A 21,120-nucleotide genomic window follows, 5' to 3' on the forward strand; every position below is an offset into this window, starting at 1 on the left:
GCAACAGCAGCTAGGAGAAGGAGCTTACATGCAGGAGAGGATCTTAAAAATAGGGATACTGACCAAGAAGCAACATGCCACTTTGTTTTGGATGTGTGAAGATGTCTGCTAATCCTTTTAAAAAGTGGTATTGGAACCTGTTGACTGAAGTGAGGTTGGAACCTGGTTGAGAATAAGTAGTTTTAACATCAGTAATATTGGTATACTGAGAGTACTCTAGAAGTAAAATATTCAAAATGATAGTACTAGTACTTCCTCAGTCTTGTAAACATTTCAAAATAATGTCAGTCTGCCAGCTCTAAGACAGCAAATGTTTGCTGTTTAATATTTCAGCTTATTGTCTAAAGTCCTGACTATATAGATGTGGAAGACTGGTCTCACTTAAGAGACTAAGTTCTTTTTAGTATAAATTTGAAAATTGTTATATGCTGAATAAGATTTTTGTGGCAGGTATTCTCTAGATGAGTTTATTGTGATGGGCCTACTGAAGTTTAGTCTGTGAGGATTCATCTTATTCATGTTGTGAGATAAAAACCCGACTTCAGCACTGAGCAAGTCTGGGTTTTTGTGGTGTTGCCTGCTTAGAGTGGAAATGAAGCAGAAACTGTTAGTGCCACTATCCCGTTCAAGACAGAAGACTGTGTTTTACTTAACTTTTAAAGAAAATCATAACCTACCCTGTGATCCTTTTAAAATCTAGACTATTGACCAAGAGGCTATCTTTTTTTAGGCTTCTTAACAATTTGCCCTGAGCACCTAGCTGTTAACAAATAATGAGAGCATTGATTCGATGAAAGGAAAAAAACCCCAAACTGGAGCACATTCGACTATTAAATTAAAAATTTATTCCAATTAGTACTGGGGAGACTGCTTTCTAGCGTTCTAAATTAGGCAGCTGGGAATTAATGGCAAGTGAAAATCATTATAATGATAGTCTTTTTTGGTTAGGATTTGAGAAAGTTTCTGACAGTGTCACCATGACCTCAAAGAGTTTAAATTGTTCTCTATACTGAAGATGCATAAATGTTGATTAGTGAAAAAGGTCTTTGGAGTACTTGCTAGTGGAGCTGAGCCTTTCCTGACTGTCCAAGGTCTAACTTGTCAGTGCAATAAGCCACCCATCTCTGTTTGTTCAAGCACCAGACTTGTCACATGCTCAGGATGAAGAATCCTGTGACTTCATAAAGGATATTTAGTGGCAAACCAGAGAGCCTTTAACAACTAAGTTGCTGATTCAGTGACTGCATTTTTTCACTCGTTGTCCTTCTAAACAAAAAACTTGCTATTTCTTTGCTGTTCTTTATTATATGCACATTATTTCTGTTAAATTTATAGGAAGAATAGGAATTGTCAAAGAAACACGGCAGATACCATTTAAACTGCAAAGCCACACAGTGAGCGGAAATAAATGGAAACAAGAATTGGGGGTCAAAGACCTGTAAGCAGAGTGAAAAACAAGTTTTGTGCTTTGCTTTGTGATAAATTCTATATCTAATGTTTTAGAATGTTGTTTTCTTCTGAACATCCAGCTACTGATTCAATCTCTACAATACTTTTATGACATTTGGGCCCCATATGCATGTATATATAATATATGTTCTGTGTAATATTATTATTTGGGTGTTCACTGGTTGGAATGCATCAGCAATTACATTTTCTCGACCTGATAATAAGAGGGGGTTGAGCCTGACATAAGTCTGATTTTTAAGCTGCTATATTGACTCAAATTACTGAAGGCTTGGATGTCCTGCCAGCATGTAACAGTGTGTGATGCAATTAACATTACTAAGGGTTATGTTGTACTGAAAATGAAGTGAGTTCATTGCCTTACAAAGGGAATCATCTTCAGCTTCTTCTTTAGGCTCTGAAGTAGTGGTAAAACTAGGGCTGTTATTTGGGTAGGCTGGACAGACAGGGGTGCCCAAAAGCTTCAAACTAGCCTAATTATCTTCCCAGGCCTTAGTTCAAGGGATGTTATACCTCTCCAAGAGTGTTGTGTTCTCAGGTCTTTCCACTTTGCTCTGGCAAGGAGATCACCCTCTTAATAGCACACTGACTTCATCAACAGATAATTTTTTTCGGGAGCCGAATACTGTGACACAGCCAGATTCTGTTGGTTATCCCTAGTTGTGGTTGGCAAGGTGAGTGGCAGCTTGGATGCAGATTTGATCATCTCTGAATTCGGACATAACAGCCAGGTGAACTGATACCTGTATAATGTTCTGCTCTTCAGCTGGACGTGCTTGGCATGCCAAATTTTCCTGTTCAGGTGAAGCACCTGTGTAAATCATGGGAAAGAATTGGACACTGTTTCATAGATATTAATACCTTTCTTTCATTCTGTGGTCTAGAGCCAAATACTTGTTAGGAGACCATGCACATGTAGATACTGAAAGAGACAGATGTCTTAGCCATCAAAGTTTTGAAAGTACAGTGGAAGGAACAAAGCCAGTAAAATGTATGCATTGCAGGATTTCCAGAAAGTGGTTGTGGTTTCTGTCTCTGTGAGATTTCGATAACTCTCCAGGATGGGTTGTTGCATTTTGTATTGCTGCCGTTAGTCAAAGCTTAAAACAGTTTGCCTTGCTTCAAGTTCTGAATTCACTGCCCATTCAACTGTGATAATAATAATAAAAAAATCTTTCTTCTGGGCTAGCAATTCTAGTAATTGACATTACACTTCTTCTTCCAATAAAAAAAGAAAAAAATCAAAACAAAAACCAAACCAAAGAAAGTGGAAAAAAGTATGCAGTAGCAGAAAAATGCCATTTGAGCAGAAGAATTTCTCAAAGAATGCTATAAACCCCTGTTTACCAGAGCAGCTGTAGGCCAATGTTACCATGGAAACAGAAAGAATTCAAATAATATTAGCCATAACATATCTAGTATATATTGCATTAATGACACTACTATACCAAAAGGTCACTTGTGGTTTCATTTACAGGGCTCACTTTTCAGTGATTTATCACCAATATCAGAGGCTAGAATTTAAAATTAGAGATGGAAAGTTCAGCCATAATTGGCTTATAATAATAATGGGAAGGAAAAAATATTTATTTAATCATATGTCTAGAAGAGTTTAGAGTTTTTGATATGCAGAAAGTTTTTAGTCTTTTCTTAGAAACAAAATCATGCTCAAGCCATAAAACAGATTATCCTCATTTGGTATCCAAAAGTGCTGACTCCAACAGTATAGATGATAGAACTAGAACATTCTTTTATTTGCAAGAAAAATCCAATCAGTTCTTGAGCTTGATACGTAACTGTTTGGGGAAAGGGGTTTGAATTTAGCTGTGTCTGCCAGATGAATGTGGCTGGTGCTGGATTGTGGCAATAGGTGAATTGTTCTGATCTAATTTGCCAGAACAATGATATTCTTTGAATAAGAGTTTGACATAGGATTGGTAGGGGTTTATCATGACTGTAAACACTGAGGTTCTTCTTCCTCTTGTATCCCCTGATTTTAAATTTTTCTCTTTATGGCACCCAGGTCCTTACTAGTTCTATGGTTAGAATCTTTTTTTTTTTTCTTCCCTCTCTGTACCACTGGCTGAGAAAAGGCAAAAGTAGAATTGAAGATTCTTTACGTGTCATAAAGCCAATTTTGACCCTTTAAATGTTGGCTGAAGCTTTGACTTGGGTGCTTTCAGGACATGTACAAAGTTCCAAGTGACAGAAAGTTGAGATGTAAGTGATGTTTTTAATTTGAGTGGTTTTGGAAGAAAATAACTGCCAGATCCATGTGTTGAATAACCTGTTGGACATTGCTTAGATGTACTCACATCTCTAAGGCATATACAAATAAGCATCACAGAGTGGTCTAAATCATATCCTGTAAAAATGCAGGATAGAGATGCTCAAGGAGCTTTTTCTGTGTTTGGCAGAAAAATCTGGCATGAGTGTAGAAAACTTTCCCAAAGCTGTGTGCTGATAATGACTGCACTAGAATAATGCTTTGCCTATTACAAAAGCTGTAAAAACATTAACTAATCCACAAAGCAGATTACATGTTGCAGATGTATCCCTCTGCTGGGAGGAAAGCATATGTGTATGTGAGTGAGGAAGAAAAAAAAAAAAATCTTTTAAAGGAGGCTTTATTTTGTCCCTTTAAGCTTTATTGCATTTCTTTGGCTGTATTTTCATACTTTATCTTAAGAGTGGGGTTTTTTCATAGGATTCTGTTAATGAAATTGCAGATTGATGTATGAAAAATGTATACACCTTTTTCAACACTGAAAATCCCATTGTCTTGATTCTGTTTACAACCAAAGTGAATCTCAACACTCTAAAATTATTTGAAAGAGTGGTGACCATTCAGCAAAGCACCTCTCTGTCTGAAATTGCATTTTTTTCCTTTTTTTCACAGATACAGTTCTCAGGCTTTGTGCTGCACAGACGCTTTGGCACATATTCAGTGTGGCTCTTACTTTGATATTCTTGACAAATTGTGAATTCAGGTTTAGGTGACTGCTGTCTTATCAGGTTTGTCAAGAGCTGATCCTTATCTAGGACTGACTTGAACATGGATTTAGAATGCTATGATAGATGCTTAAATAGCTTAAAACTAAAACTTAACTTCTGAGGCCACCTGTTGCCTTCCAGCTCCCTTCAGAGCTGTTTATCTGTGCCTGCATGTTGCAAGTGGGTGTGCACATACCTGTATATAAGTGTATGAATTAAAGATGGCTGCTGAGTTAAAAATGGGATTGTTTAGGAGATGAGAAACAAGGCCAGTCTTGCTGGGATGTGGGTGCTGGTGATGGTCTTTGCCATCACCCTTACTGGGTCTGTGGAGGCCAGGCTCTGCTCTCTCAGGTGTTGGAAACCTGATCCAAAGTGTGCTGCTGCTTCCTTCCTCATCTTCGCTCACTCGTCCTTGATGGTTTTGTCTTTATCAGCCTCCTCCCCAGAAGGAAAGGGAGGGGACCTTATCTCCGTGTCCTATGGGTCATCGGATTTTTGGAATGAGGACTAGTTCTGATTCCATCACTTGCCTTTCCTGCCTGTCCTATCACCTTTGTTATCATCTTTCTGAGGTTTTTTATGTGTTTTCCTAGATGTGGCTTGTGCAAATACATCACTACTCTGAGTCTTTGCAACATCATGTTATTCATATTGCTGTGCTTAGTAGTATTACAAAATACTTCTGTGTTGCTACCAGTTTCACTATTGGTGGCATTCCTGTGCTATTGCTCCTCCATTTTTGACTGACACTGTGGCAGGACAGGAGCATGGGCAGGTCCTGTCCTGCCACCAGCAGTGCTTGGGCTTGGCTGTATTCCCCTTGTGTAGTTCCAGGGAGCTGGCTGGATCTGTGGTACAGTGAGCCCTGTATGAGTTCCAACTTGAGACCTGTTGGGAGAGTCCATTAGTTACAATCACTCAGGCAAGAGCAGCATCATTGCAGACATTGATTTAATGCACAGAGAGAATCAAAAGGGCAGAAACAACAATCAGATGGAGAGTACTGCTCTTCCCTTACACGGCCAAAAGAGTGCACGCAGAAAATATTTTGAAGAATACTATGGTGGATCTGAGCTCTGTAGTTAGACAGTTGCCTCCACTGCTCATTTTCTGTCTTTGGTTCTTAATGGCATATTGATTTATTATATAACTGGACTTTCACATGTTAGGTACAGAAAATGTTCTTACCAAACATTGCAACATTTTTTGTTTTCTGAAGTCTTCAATTCATACGTGTAGCGAATGATATGCTTCCTGGGTGGTGCTGTTCAGAAAAAAATAACTGTTTTAAGCTGCTCTTGGTATATGAAAGTAATCCATAAGCTTTACACTTGATGCAAAGATTTTTAGGCTGTTGGCAGGGATTCTGTGTTTTTAAAAGTTTTTCTGTTTGCTGGATTTCATGTACTTTCATTTCCCTTTGAAGTGTTTGAGAGAGAGCAGAAGGGGAAATACTTCATTATGTCCATGAATTATTCAGGTACAGTTCTAGCAGCTAACATTACTTTAAATAGCTCAAGGTCTTTCTTTTTCCTTGAGTATGTCTCAGTTTTCATTCTTATGCTGATTGTATGCCACGTTCCTTTTTTGAATACAATTTTGATGAAGTACTATCCTTTGGCAATCTTTAGAAATCATTTCAGTCTTGAAGTAAGTATTTAATTCTGTTCTTCTCCAGCATCTGATATTCAGTGACCCTCAGTAGATACAGGTGAATTGTCATACATGTGAATTTACAAAAAATCAAATTATTCTCCCTAGAGTGTGTTTTCTATATACTCTTGTAAAAGCATTGATCTCAAATAGCCTCCCACATAGATTTCTACAGTGAAGGAAAAAAGGAATCTGTAAAATTAAATATTAACATACTGTTACACTCTGAGAGGAATTTTACAAACCACATTTAGAACATCATTTCAATGGGGAGGCATGAACATTAAATCCTTACATTTTGGAAATATCCCTCCCTCTCCCACCAATAACATACAAAAATTCGTATTTAGAAAATAGTGAAGAACAATAACACAGAGGAAGACAATTAGAAAGATGTGCAGAGGCCAACATAAGAGGAAAGGAAAGCAAAACAGAACAGAACCCAAAGTGAGTTTAAAATACTGTCCTTGTAGTTCTAAAAATAACTTTGAAAATCCAGTGATCGCTGCATAATCACTTACACAAATGAGACCATTGCTATTATTTCGGGGGGGGGGGGGGGGGGGGAGAAAAGTGTTAAAAAATTATTCCCTTGAGGTTTAGGGTTTACCTGATATAGTCTAAAGAGGCAGCAGGGCAGAATTTCAGACTGTTGAGCAGAAATGCATTTCTCTGTGTGTGTGTGCCTGTACAAGACTTGGCTTTCCAAGAGGGGTGCCCATGACCAAAGCTCAACTGCTCCGTTGAAACTGCAGCAGCAGTGAGAACTTTGCAAGGCAAGCATCAGAGGAAGTGCAGTGACAAAACAGTGTCAAACAGTGCAAAGCTTGACCAAAAGATCCATTAAAGATTGAAATGTAGTCAATATGTTCACGTTCATGACAGTAAGGTTATAGCAATGTGTTTATAACTGGAGTTAATGTCTGTATACTTTCTTTAGCCATGGATGCGTCTGAGAGAAATGTTTTTGAACTGAATAATTGCAAACATTCCAGTGCTTCAGTCTTGTAACTTAAGTTGCTTACTGGACCTCAGGTTCTCAAAGCTCTTGAAAAATCTCTGAGCAAATAGTCAAGATTTTGTTGCAGTATCACAATACAGCAATAAAATGGAAATCTCAATCTGTGTAGAAGAACCCAGAAATACACTGGAAAATACAAGGCTCCAGTTTCAACCTGTGTGTGGTAACCAGAAACACTGGTCAGGAAAAAAAATTGCATCTCCTTGCTCAGCAAAACAAGATTTGTCAGGGCTGAATAGCACTTGAAAAATATGCAAAAGTCGTTTGAGTATCACATTGACTAGGGATTGCATGTTAATTAGAATAAAATTACAAAATAATAGATACAGCCCTCCAAAAATGTTGGTAATGACAGAGAATCTGTGTCTGCAGCCTTCAGGATCTTGCTGTTACTTGATTATTTCTACTGTTTAGGAGCAAAATGTCTAGAATCAAGATGTGTGAAAACATGAAGAAATGAATCTTTTGATTGGTGCCACTGATTACTGGCTGATTCAAAGGGGCAGATTTGTTACCTAAATCCAATTATTAAACTTGGTTTTGTGTATTAGTTATAAATACTCATGGGTTTACCTTGCTCTGTTTATATGTATTGGGCAACTGATACAGTTATGCTAGGTCCATGTGAAATTGAATTACATTGCTTAATAAAATAATATATGTTGGTGTATTTGTGTATGCATATGTGTGTTTTATTGCCATTTTTGAATAGCAGAGTCAATTTTTAGAGAAGTATTCTGTAACTCCATAAGCAGTAATTTCACTAGGTATTTATATGTGTAAGTTGGTTATTTGGAATAATAATTAGGAAAAAACACATGGTAAAGGAGGCTTCATAAAGAGATGTTGTTTGCTTTTTATTATTTGATGAAGCCCAATGGCAGATTTGCAACCTGTTGCTCTGGGCATTTTATATTATTTACTACTGAAGCTGTTATTTATTCCAGCTTTCAGACTCATTTTTAGTGTTGTTGGACTGAACTGAACAGGTATAAAAATAATTAAATACTTGGCTATTCTGGAAAGGGACTAAAATTTATGTATTAGGCACTAGTTTTCTTTTGAGTTTCCCTTCTTAGGAAGGGAAACTGGGAAGAGAGAAAGAAGGTAGGGTACTAAGGTGTAGGAAGGAAATCCCCTTCAACAAGCCTGAGTAAACTTACTGGCTGGGGGGAGCTGTGTGCCTAGTACATCTCTATTATGAAAAGGTTTCAGCTGTTTCTGAGCTATACCCATGTAAATCACTGTGGATCTTTTGATACTAAAACCATTCTTAGGTCATATTACTTAAGAATGTTAAGAAATTTGTGATTAGGCCCAGACTAAGTTGAGTACCATTGAATTCAGTGAGTCCTATCTAAGATACTCAGCTGTCAGATGAAAATAGTAGTTTATACTTGTGGTTGCTGAAAGAATTTTAAATATGAAATTTGTTTATAAGAAGTCACTGGTACCTTGAAATATTCTTGGATTAGCATCCTGTTCTGCTTACAGCCACTATTGGTTATCAAACATATCTGAGCCATTGTACGAATCACTGCTTTTTATTCTGAGTTAGTAATGTTTAAATTATCACTGCTAAATTCTTGTTTGAATAGAAACTTTTTAAAATAACAGTCGTAGGCCACCAAGTCAAAGGTGGAAAGGATGGTTGGCAAACTGAGTTTATTAGTTTTTAAACTGGTTACAGGCTGTGTTGACCAGGAAAAACTGAGACATGTGGGCAAATGATTGACTAAGTGTGTTCACATGCTCTTCTCACAGGTTATGATCAGCTTCCAGATTGACTAGAAGAAAAAAGCGCCATCGTGTTAATTTTGAGTCTATTATAAAGGCAAAATAGTAGTAGAAGTCAAGCAGATAGTGGGAGTAGGGAGTACGTCTTAAGGCTTCTGAGGGGCTATTACAGAGTCAATAAAGAGGTTTTTTGCTCTGAGGTTGTGCCTTAACTAAATGGTTTCCCTACTAAAATAAATAAAAGGTATGCCATCCTAAATAGAGAACAAATGGTTCCTTGAGACCTTGATGGAAGAATTAATTTCTTTTTCTGTCTGTAGCAAAGCCTTGAAACTATTCACTTGGAATGCTCTTTAGGGCTCGATCTCTCTTATTTTATTTTTTTTTAATATTTAATTGTGTTATTCTTCAAAGACTGCTGCAGCAGTGGTGAGGCGAAGAATGGGCAAAGGGTCAAGAGATATTAAACTTTAAAGGAAATTTCAATTTTTGCTAATTGTCATAGCAACAAAGAGTAATGAATCCTGGTGAGGAAGCAGAGGGACAGAGGCCATTGGTGTGTACTCACAGCGGTACCACGGAGCTGTTCTGTGGCATTAGGCAGGTCATTCTGAGAGCTTGGCGCTCTTATTTTCTAATACCATGTTTTCAGAAAATATTACTTAGTTAGAACAGCCTGGGGGATCTAACTAATGCTCTCTGCTTGGGTGGGCTTTTATGCATTCTTCAGTTGCTTTTGGTTTGTGTCCATGGAAGAACTCTGCCCACGTGTGGGCGATTAGAGCAGGGCATCAGCTGGACTGCCATCATTGACATACTTGGTGGTGGAGCAGCCCTGTCAAAGCCCTTGTTCTTGCCATGATGGACAGTAGCTGCTTTTAATTTGTTTGGTCCCAGTCCTGTGATATGTCCCTTTATAAAGAACAAGTGAACTCCTGGGAACAGAGAGAGACTACTTCCCTGGAGGAGGTACTTACAAGAAGAATGCACCCGGGCGGGGCTTTTCTTTGTCACTTTAGCTTGCCTGCTGTTGTTGATGCAGTTGAAGAGGCTGTAGGAAAGGGAAGGCAAGGGGGTCAGATGTGCTTTGGGAGGGCAGTTGGGAGCCCTCAGCTCAGGTGGATGAGAAGAGGTGCTGTTGTGTGGAGCAGGATGTACATCAGCCTTGCAGAACAGAGAGGATAGATGGAGCAAGGTTTGCCTCCACTCGGAGCGTTACTGGAAGTGAAGATCTTCCTTAAAGGCAGTAATGAGCTGGAGGAGAGTTGAATACAAACTTTTTTCTTTTGGTCCCTCTTAAACGGTTCTTCAACTCTTCGGTTTAGAAAATTGTGTTTCTGTTTGTGTTTGTTAATTCCAAATCAAATGGAATTTGTTTCTTGATGAAGGCTGTGAGTCACTGTGTTTTTGCAAGCAATCTCCCAGGATTTCAGCCCACACATAAATTACTGCATAAGATGTAGGAGATGCTCAATTAGCATGAATTTGTTGCTCCTTGCTAGTATAGCTTATCAAAGGATGCTCCGCATTAATATCAATGGATTCAGTTGGTCAACTGTAATATAGACAATAATTTTAATGTAAAGAACAAACCTGTGTACTCCAACCTTTTTACGTTTTGCCTTTCTTGGCATGAAAAACTTTTAGCTGTTGCTTAAAAATTGCAGGGTTTGTTCTTCTGGACATTTTCACCAATTTTTTTTTTTGTTACATTGATAAAACAATATATAAACAAAGTATGTCATACGTTCTCTGAGTTTAATATACCATTTGATTAAGCCTGAGTGCATAATAGCATCTAAATTTAAAATAGGAGCAAAAAATGTATCAACAGCATTAGCAAGGGATTCTGTCTCTCATAAGAGGTTTCTTGTGCTGATGGTAAGTCAGGGAAAGAATGCAAGAAAAAGTTCTTGTGTTACCTATGTGTTGTTTGTGAAAGAGTAGAAAACAGAGTTTGAAGAAATAATTACTCCAAAGGGTTGAATAGGTGCACGTGGTGAGTAGGAATAAGAGGTGACATGTATTGTGGTGGGAAAATACTTAAAATAATTAGAAGGCACCAAAAAAATAATTGTTGGAACTGAAATCAAGAAGGGCTTTTACTGGTTTAATGTATCCTACTGTCATATTTGTCTACTTTCATTACAGCAGATTGCTATGCAGAGATCTCCCAGGCAGCTCAGTGCTTTGGGACGATAACCTGGCCTCTTTCACACCAATTTGTCATGTTACATTAGTTATATTAGTGTTGGGAGCATGTGCCGTGCATAGGGTGCCAGCATCCATCCCATGCAGCAACTAATGGCTTACTTGCCTGTGGATGGACTGAAGAATTGAGCCCTGCAATATTGCTTGTTGGTTAGCAAACAAAATGCTAAAGCAGCTTGAGAAGGCATTGTATTAGCTTTGATTAGGTGTTGGTGACTGTGGAGAAAATGGGTGTATTACCAGGTCAAAAGAAATTACCATAGAATAAAATACACATGGGAAGAAGATTGAGAATGACTATCCCTGTGTGTTAACCTGCCTTATCTGTCTGTGGTTAAGACTTGGCAAAAAAAATTAATCACCAAATAGTAATGGGGGCCTAAGCAGCTACACTTCAGAGTCAGATTTCTTGTCTGTCTATGTAAGCTTTTGCCACCCACGTAAATACTTAAAAATTCATGAGTTGATAATTCATGCCTGAATTTCCTGTTTATGCTAAATTTGTGTCTCATTATCCTTTGGATAAATAGAACAGTAAATCTCTCTTCGAAGCATATTGGTAAGGGCAGGCAGTGCTTAGAATTTCAAAATTTAATAAAAAACATGCACTGATACTTTTATGTTGTGCTAAAAATAACATTTTTATTCTTCATAAAAATTTATGCTTAAACTTGCACAGACACAAAACCATCACTGAACAGTAAAAAAAAAAAAAAGTCGGGTAGATGGTATTACTTGTACTTCTGGGGTTTTTTGTTAGATATCTGAGATCCTCTAAAAAGAGAACGGTGACAAACACATTTCACCTTGGACAGTTGTTTGATACAATTTCTAACAAGTCTAATGTAAGCAGAAAAATTTTCTGTAGCTCCTGCTTAGACATGTTTTCCAGATCTGATTGGAAATTATTTTGTGGAGAGCAATTTGGCTAAAACATCTGTCTAAATGCTTCTTTTACTTTTCTTTCTTATTTTTTTATAATCTAAACTAGGATGTTTTGAATAACTTGGGTTCCTGTGAGTTGGATGAAGATGACTTAATGCTTGACTTGGAGTTCCTGGAAGAGCAGCATCACCATCGTTCTGGTAAGTCAGATAAACTCTGCCTGTCTTCAGTGAGGTATTGTTATTCTAGAAATACAAGGTAAATACGTGCAGTACAATTACTTGGAAATAAAAAGAAGTAATTTTCTTGGAAGGGGAAGAGTGGTATTCATTTCTTAGCGTTATTTCTAAATGTGTTTGTAATTAATCAGAAAAAGGCTCTTTACACAGCACTAGGACTTCATATGGTCAGTTATGAAATGGAAGTGATTTTTACAGCTACAGAAGAATTTCAGTACTGAGGGCAGACCCATCTGTTTTTCTAAATACCTAAAATGGCTGCTTCCTACCCCAGGCACTTAACAAAAAGGGCATTGCTGGAATAATTGCGATCACATTTTGTGTGTGCCAGAATAAAATTCTTGAAATAAAGGTTTGGCTTGAAACATGAGTGTAACTTGATCGTTTTTCTCATGGTTGGTTAAAGCCCTCTTGCACTGTCTTGATTAATAGCAATAAACTGTTGCGATATACTGTGCTTACTACCATTTTATAATAGGATTATGCAAGGTAAGTTGAGGGACCTGCAGTGAGGAATGCTGCATTTCCTTTGGCTGGGATGTGAGACAGCAGGGCCTTGTCTGTGAATAGGAGAAGTCCTGCTAACTCAGCAGGGTTTGGAGAGTCTTCGAGCCTGTGTGAGATTTGTGCTTGATCCCAGGTAGAGTTCTGAGTTTATTCTGTTGCGATGTTCTCTTCTGACAGTGCTGTGTGTTGAAGCATGAGTAATTCTCACCCTCTCTTTTACCTGCTGTTCCCTGATCCCAGTTTCTCCATTCACCCATGTAGGTGCCCAAAGTGCACATTCCTGCAGACTCATGTGGAAGTGGGGTTTTTGAGACACGTGCTGGCTGGTGTGGACCATCTTCAGTTCTGGTCCCTTCTTTGATGCAAATTTAGCAATGGTTACAGATAAGATGCTTGAGTTATGCTCCTTTTTGATATTTTCTGTGTATGATTATTCTGTGAACATATCTTCATTATCTCTATGATAATTCTGTTTAACCATTGTACTGTGCTTTTTAAACCCGTTTGTGTATCTACTTACAGGATGAAACAGCTGTTCCGTTTTCTTTGGTAGAGAGTAGGGAGTGTTGCAGCAGTAATATGTGCATGATCATAGTTTTCTAAATTATTGGGAGCTGGGATGCAGCAAATGAACTGCACAGAAAAGGTGCTTTCTAACCTGTACTGAATAATGCTATTAACTGGTTACAGAAAGTGAAATGACAGATGAAGAAATATGATTTCAAAAAGCCTAAAAACCAAAGATTACATTTTATAACATACAATCATATGGGGTTTAGACTTACGTATTCCCTGGACCTGCTGGAAACAAATTAACTGGCAGAACCATTTTCCATAAATAAACTTCCCTAACATGTTGCACTTGGCTTGACCTTTGTTTTCCTTCTTTTTTTTCAAAGCACTGAATCAACAGTGAAAGAAAAGTTATGTCCAGTATATGATTACAAAGATTTGTAGCAGCTTCTGGAACAGTTAAGATAATAATGTCTGAGTGACGTACTTGATGGAGAAGTAATTAAGATGGAGATGTGATATGACACAAATTCTTCCTGCTCTTGGCTTATTATCCAGAGCAAATGAGGTGCTTTTAAAACATTGTCCTTTGAAGAATGGTGACCATTTCTATTCTGAGCCCTAATGTAGAGAGACACGTTGCAGTATGCGCATTGTCTTTTAACACAAATGTGTTTATTTTAGTAATATTTGCTGTTTGGTTTTATTTGTTTGGTGGTGAATCTAGCTGCAAAAAATTTAGGATTTCCCTAGCTGTCACAGTTGTTTTTAAGACTTGGAAAGATAGAGCCACAGTATGAGTAGACTCAATTTCACCAAATAAAGCTGATGTCTTTATATTGCATTAGGATGTGGCACAAAACGGTTAGTGTGGTTGTAAGTCATCATCTTAATTTGCGTTAAGATATTGAGGTAATGTGCTTGATTTTTAGTGATTTACCGTTTGAATACCACTGAAGTGCATAAAAGCCTTGAACTAGATACTGACATCAGAACACTTTTAACAAATCGCTTTTCTGATTCCTGTGTTGTGGCCAACTTCCAGGATTTAAGACTTCAACAAAAATTCTTTTTTACTAATTCCAAGTCAGTCCACTCTCTGTTTTCATTTCCGGGCTTCATTGTTTTCTTCCAAGAGGCATCTCTATTCATACCTGAATAGAATTCTTCTAAACTTCTTCATTTAAGTTATATTATCAAATATTTTTAATGCAATTTTTTCTACAGGCATCAGGATCGTGTTGAAGACATACAGTTAATTTAATGCAGAGCTTTGCACTTTTGTAAGTGCATCAGATTGAAAGTGATCATACTTCTGGGTGTGTACATCTAAGCTCTTTCAGGTAATTGGGAGGCAGTGTATGTTTTTTAAAAGTTCTTTAATCCTGCCCACTTCAGAAACAAGAAGACAACAGATTGCACATGGTGGATGAGCCAGTACTGTTATCGTAGAATATATTATTCTAATGGCATTTGAATAAAACCAAAGGACTGTTTAATTCTTGGAGTATATGACTGGTGTAGAGTAGATGATTTTCCGTAATTTTTGCCAGTAGCAGGTTTGTTGAACTCTTTGTAAAGGCTTTTTCAAAACAATTGGCTTGAGAGTTTACCTATGGCTCGCTTCAGTAAAATTCAGTCAAGACAATTGCAGACATACAGATTTGTGAGCCTCCTTTTCCTTGTGGGTATGTGCTGTCTATCCTGTATAACTTATGTTATGTCAGCTTTACATATTTAAGCCATTTTATTGCACTGTTTGTTTACCTTCCTAACGAGTTTCTCTAATACTTGCAAGGTATCTGAATATCTTCATGCTGAAGTCAACTGAGAGTTAATGCATGTGTTCTTAGTCTGTTATCAAAATAAAGGTGTTCACGAGTATACAAATACTGCACAAAATGCCGTTTTTTTAATGGAAACATTAAAATTATGCTCTTCTGAAAGTTAAAGGTATTAGCAGTACTGTGACTATTTGTAGTACAATAAAAATCTTGTTGATGTTCTATATACAGATGCTGATTGTAGCATTTACTTGGTTAAGGCCATCAGTCCTAGAGACATATTGCCATTCACTTATGCCCCATGTGGCTCTTGATGAACAATTCTCTGGGGAGTTACTATGGGGAGAAATGTTCCAAGAGAAGCTCTGTTCAGTATTTTAGCAAATAGATTGAAATATGAAGAGGTATAATTGGAAAATTATTCAGTTCTTTCTTCAGTTGTTACAGAGGGATAACTAAGGAATAGCTAAGAATAACTATTCTTCAAAAGGCTATGAAAATTTATAATGACAAATTGCACGAAGACAAGGGCTAACATCACATTTCTAACTTCAATATCACAAGCTATTCCTTGGTCAGGAGGCCGTATACAGCAAGCTGTGTCATTTAAACGTAGCAGTCCTGAAGAGTACTGCCCCAGTTAATAAGCACTGTTGATGAGTTGATTGATGGCGACTTGAGAATTCTCTTAAACACCATTAGGAGCTTCAGTTTTTTAGAGATTTGTTAGTTAGGACACGATTTACAGTAGTTTCTGCTTTTAGCTCCTGTGGCTGTAAAGAAAAGTGTTTGTTAGTGGGAGGATATGTCTCTGTCTTTGTCCTGAAGCTGACAATATAATACTCATTTAACAAAATAATTGTATCATATTGATTTACCATAATTTTAGTGACCACTTATGAATAGAAAATAAGATTATATTGGAAAGATTTCTGGGAGAATTGGCTATTAAGGAGTTTTAAGAGGAGCTACGAGCCAGTTGGCAGGCAAGGAGATGTTGTTCCAGAAAGTGGAATGTGTGTTAATTAAAATACAGAGATAGAAAGAAGAAAAAGACCTCTTTCACTGTTTGCGGCAGTTTTTATTTATTTATTACCCCAACTCATTTTTTACTCGTATTCTTGCTCTGTCTCAGCTTTTCCCTAATGAGCTGGTTGCCCTCCAGCAGCATCCTCAGGAAATGGGGCTCCTGCAAAAAGGTGCTATAAATCCTTATGAGTACTAGCAAATCAAAAAATATCCCGAACTTTTTTCTCTAATCATACAATAGAATGTAAGGAGAACCTGCAAACCTCAGGCAGATGCTTCTACTTTGGATGTAGATACCTGTGCTTTCCTGGTTTTAGCATGGCTTCAGAAGTCTGGAATTTCCTCATTTCCGGTTTTGTCTCCTTAAAAGCGAGTTTACTGCTTTAATTTACTACTTTAGCTTGTTTGAAAGGCTGTATTCTAGAGATAAAGAATGTAAGACAGAGACTTTTTATTATCCCACCTAACACAATTGCTTTGAAATTTAATAAAATAATGTTTATACAGTACTTGGTGAGCGCAGAGCGCTACTGCACGCAAATTCAAAATGTTAATCAGTGTGATTTGCTGAGAGCTTTGCATACTGTTCTTAAGCTGGAATGCTTAAAATGAAGCATAATATGACATACATGGTGAGTCTTGAGGGTGCTTTTTTATTAATCTAAGTAAATTAGACTTTTAAAATATGCTGCAGCGTTGATTTCCCGTTGTAAAATAATGAAGTCAGCGGTTTCTATAGCGGGAAACCATTGCAGGCTTATGGAAAGTGACAGCATTAATTTAACCTCATTCATTTTCCTTTCCCCTTGTGAAACATGACAGATTTGATTCCAAGTATTGATTAGTCAAATGCATGAGGAAGACCTTTATATTCAGTGATACAAGCAGTGGGGAATTTATTCAAGCAATGCACGTTAATGTGTGTGAGTTGTGTGCTGGTGTTGTGCCACAGCCTATTGAAAACCAAATGGTTTTATGTGGTTGGTGTTGTCATTAAATCAGGACTGTAGTAAATGCCAGCCTTTTCTGGAAGTTCACAAAGCACGCCTATCCAAGGGCTTTGGTAATTCCTTAAGTATTTGCCATTGGTGGCATGGAACAGGTGCCCTGCATCTTCCTACAAAGATGTGTGTGTGTACCTGGGATTTGCAGCGAGCGGTCCGGCTGAGAGTTGGGGGACTGCTCCTGGTGCTGAATATTAAACACATGCTCCTGTCTCTTCCCCGTCAGGCTCCACACTACGCAGTGACTATTCATGGGTGTGATATTGATTAGCTGTGTACCTAGACTGGCCTGTGCATCCATCATGTTGTGGCTGGAATGCTTGCTGAATAGTTTTGAATAATGTAGCTTGCTAAAATTTTTAGGAGAGATTTGTCTTCGGCTGGTGCTTTGGCCGTTTTGGATTTAATGCCTCAGCCTCAGCTGAAAACCTGTGACCCAGTGTACACATGAAGCCTAGTTACTTCACCCAGCATATTTCAGAAATGAAATTATTTATTTTATTTGCTGGGGGTAAAAGAAGTGGAAATATGAAATTTTATATGAATATGAAACTTTATAATCCATCAAAATCCATCAAAATGTTATTTAGCTATTAAAAAACCGAAAAATTTCAGACACGGAACACATTTTGATCAAACCTAAGTTAAGACAATCTCTGTTAGAAGCATTTTAAGTGTGTTCTTAACTCTGGTAATACATGTTTTGGTACTTGCTCAAGGTTTATCAGTGAAATGGCAGATTACAGCATGGGTTTTGCAGAATGAGGGGAAGGCAGACAGGTTTTTGAGATGGACACACAACTTAAAAATACGTAATGTAAATGTCAGATTAGGCATTCATTATATCAGAATGTGGTCTACATCACTACATTAGGCATTAGCAGCCTCACCAGCAAAAGCAGAGTGTACTGCTTTTTTTTAGGAAGCAAACATCTGGCATATTTGTATTGTATTTCTTTCAAATCCAGCTAGCCTGCAGATCAATTGCCATCAGCACCCAGCCAAACTAAACTGTTCATGTAATGACCTGGTCATATTAATTAGGTAGTTGCTGAGTTATTTTGAATGTGATGAACAAACTGTGTGAAAATTCTGTGGTGAGTTTGGAGTTCCTCCTGTGTCTGTTAATTCAATGTAGTAATTATTTTTAGTAATTTTTTTAATAGATGTAGGAGTGCTGCGCTGTGATGAAACTCCTTTGGTCTTTTGGTGGTTATTTTTTTGACCAGGAGTTTGTCAGTGCAAGGAAAGCAAATTTTTCAGAGGTTTTAATTTGCTTTTAAATGGATAATAGGAAAAAAATACCCTAACTATGCATTTTTATCCAACAGTTGCTTAGAACTAGAGAAGAAATGCTTAGGTAATTTGAATGTATTACTTTGCTTGTGAATGTGTTGTTGGCAGCAGATTGTTTCTGTGTTCATGAACAATAACCTATTTTGATTTTTAATTGGAACAGGACACTCAGCTCCTTGAGCAATTCTGAAACACTCATCATTGCCGAATGCTGTCTTTTAGAGTTGTGTTACAGATCACGTTAAACTAGAGCAGCATTTCTTTATACTTCTGCTTGAAATATGTAATAGCAGTTTGGTTTGTACTTGCAGGTTTTCAACAGAATAAAGATTATGACAGTAAAGTAATAGAAAGCTCTGTGTCTCTGCCAAAGAGCAGGTTTAAAGATTATTTAGCTAACTAGCATCTTGCACTGTCACTACACATGCTGGATAATAAAGTAATAAAAAAGTAAGCAGTACTAATAATGAACAAGCCAAAAAATGATGTGTGACTTCACTACATTAATTACAGCACTATACAGATATCGTAGCACCAATTAAAAGGGACGTTCATGTTAGTTTTCAGTTTTGCAAGAGAAAAGGTCATGTTGAATAAATGCCTGCAATTCCTCCATCAAACTTCTGTGGTGAAGGGAAAGCAGTATGAGCCAGAACTGTGGCCAGACTGATTTCACACATACATCTCAATTCCAGCATGGATTTGAAGTATGGAGTGGAGAGTCACATGCCACTATCTAGAATACATATCTAGAAAAAGTTGTACCAGAGGGACTTTTTTTATATTTTCAGAATGACCTATTCTACTAAGCTGCACATTTTCCCCTGAAGCATTGTTTAATAAATATTGCACAGTAATGGAATAACTTAAGGTCTCCAGGGAATGAAATAAAACTTGTCATCTTCTAAACTCTTCTAACGATGATTTGCAGTTTCTGAAAGAGCACTGAGCATGGAGGAAAGGGATTTTTGCAGGGTTTGCAAACGGAAGTATGTGTGGTGGTATCAAATAAAAAGAGCGTATTTGTGTTAGTCACAAATAACCATTGCACACTTGTGGCTAGGCCTGCCTTAGGACTCTGGAAGTGTAAATTGAGTAAGGAGAAGAAGAATAATGAAGCTAGTGTTAAATTGGAATGGAACTAGTTAGAAATCATAGGCTAGTACAAGGTTAGTCTTCCAGCATCCTGGAGAACCCTGGTCCATATTCTGGAAAAGAAATACTGGATTGAGAGTCCCATTTCTGTTCCTTTATTTATGTAAACAAATGGTGCAGTCTTATTTCAGTTTTAATTGAGAAAAACAAAACAAACCACAACCTATAACTGCTACCAAATTAACTTTATCCTAAATCTTTTTTAGTGTATTTTACTTTAAAAGTTGAGTTGTAACCAAACCTAGTTGATGAGCCACAGGAGGCATGTAAGACTAGCTTCTAGCTGCACTTTCCTCAGAATATGTTTAAAACATGTCTGGAATATAGGTAATTTGCCTGTTCTGTGTGTTGTCAGTGGATCAAGGAAAATATCAGCAAATTGGCATTTTTAGCTCTTTGTTTTGGTGTGAAGAGTGGTGAAGGACTGATATATTCAAATGGTGCATGTTAGATCCCTATCTGACTGTTACAAATTTTATTAGCGATATGTACTTGTAAATCCTACTCAGTTAAGTGGAGCAATATCACAGAGCATCACATTATAATTTAGATACCATGAGATTTTTTTCTTTAATAGACAAGAAGGGCAAAAGAGCAGAGTCGTGAACTTCAGTGTCATTAAAGAATAGAGTGAGATGCATTTGTATGGTTATCATGGAACAATTAGATTCAGAGTCTGTATCTCAATTTCCTGCTCTTTCATAATTACAGTGTGACATTCAGTTACAAATCCTTATTCATATTGGTATGCTCAACCATCATTTACTGAAAGAACCAGGACAGTAATTAAATTAGGCAGATTGCCTTTCTTCATTCCTTTGATTTTTTACATATATTGAGATGAAACATCATCTTTAATAATATCTGCAGGCAGAAAATAAATGCAATAATAAACATTATGACAAATCAAAGCATACTGTCCTATTTAAAGCAATTCTACGCTTCCAGATGGCAAAGTTTAAGTAGGATGCCAAATGCTGCTTTTCTGTCCCGCTTTTGAAATTTACAAAGATCTGGACTGGAAGTCTTGCTAAAATGAAAATGTGATGAGAACTTTAGAGGAGTGTGGCCTGTCTTCTGAGTTCTGTGAGAGATTTAGGGGGTAAGAGAAACAGTTACGAGCTCACAATTATTTTGCAGGACAGCCATAACTCTTTTTATATAAAAAGCAATCGCTCCTTCCATACAACTTCTGCAGCGATCCTACTTCAAGATCAGACTGAAATCGTATGTGAGTTAGTGATGGCTTTTGACATTTTGAAATATTTTTCTCTGGGGTCATTGTAGCTTCACTCTTAGGTAAAGAAATAAATAGTAGTCTGATAGTTAAAACTTGGATCTATGTAGGTCTCCTGGGTTGAGGTGGGTTCTCTGATAGTGATTTCCAGCATTACCATGGGCTTGTCACTTAATTTACTTGTGGTACGTAAAGTGGTACTCCAGTAGGCAGGGGGGTTGGCATTAAAGGTTGAGAGATACTCATACCAATGGGATGGAGCTGCAGCCATAACTAGAGTCATTTCAGTCTTTAGAGGCCAATTATGTTCTGGTTTGTGCCTCTTCATATGTCATTCCAGGAAGTGGAGCAGACACTGCCATTGCTGTTGCTGGTGTGTCTGCTA

At 37.5% G+C, this 21,120-nt stretch overlaps 1 protein-coding gene across 4 annotated transcripts in view; it reads left to right on the forward strand.

Annotated features, from left to right (window-relative positions):
* CCSER1 (coiled-coil serine rich protein 1) overlaps positions 1–21,120 on the forward strand; it is a 625,930-nt gene that overhangs the window by 106,868 nt on the left and 497,942 nt on the right. For all 4 annotated transcript variants that reach the window (XM_039551164.1, XM_039551165.1, XM_039551166.1 and 1 more), the window contains exon 4: positions 12,078–12,171. In XM_039551164.1, coding sequence (XP_039407098.1) covers positions 12,078–12,171 — 94 coding nt within the window. The remainder of the gene's footprint in view (positions 1–12,077; positions 12,172–21,120) is intronic.

The sequence above is a fragment of the Corvus cornix genome, chromosome 4 (assembly GCF_000738735.6).
Source record: "Corvus cornix cornix isolate S_Up_H32 chromosome 4, ASM73873v5, whole genome shotgun sequence".
NCBI lineage: Eukaryota > Metazoa > Chordata > Aves > Passeriformes > Corvidae > Corvus > Corvus cornix.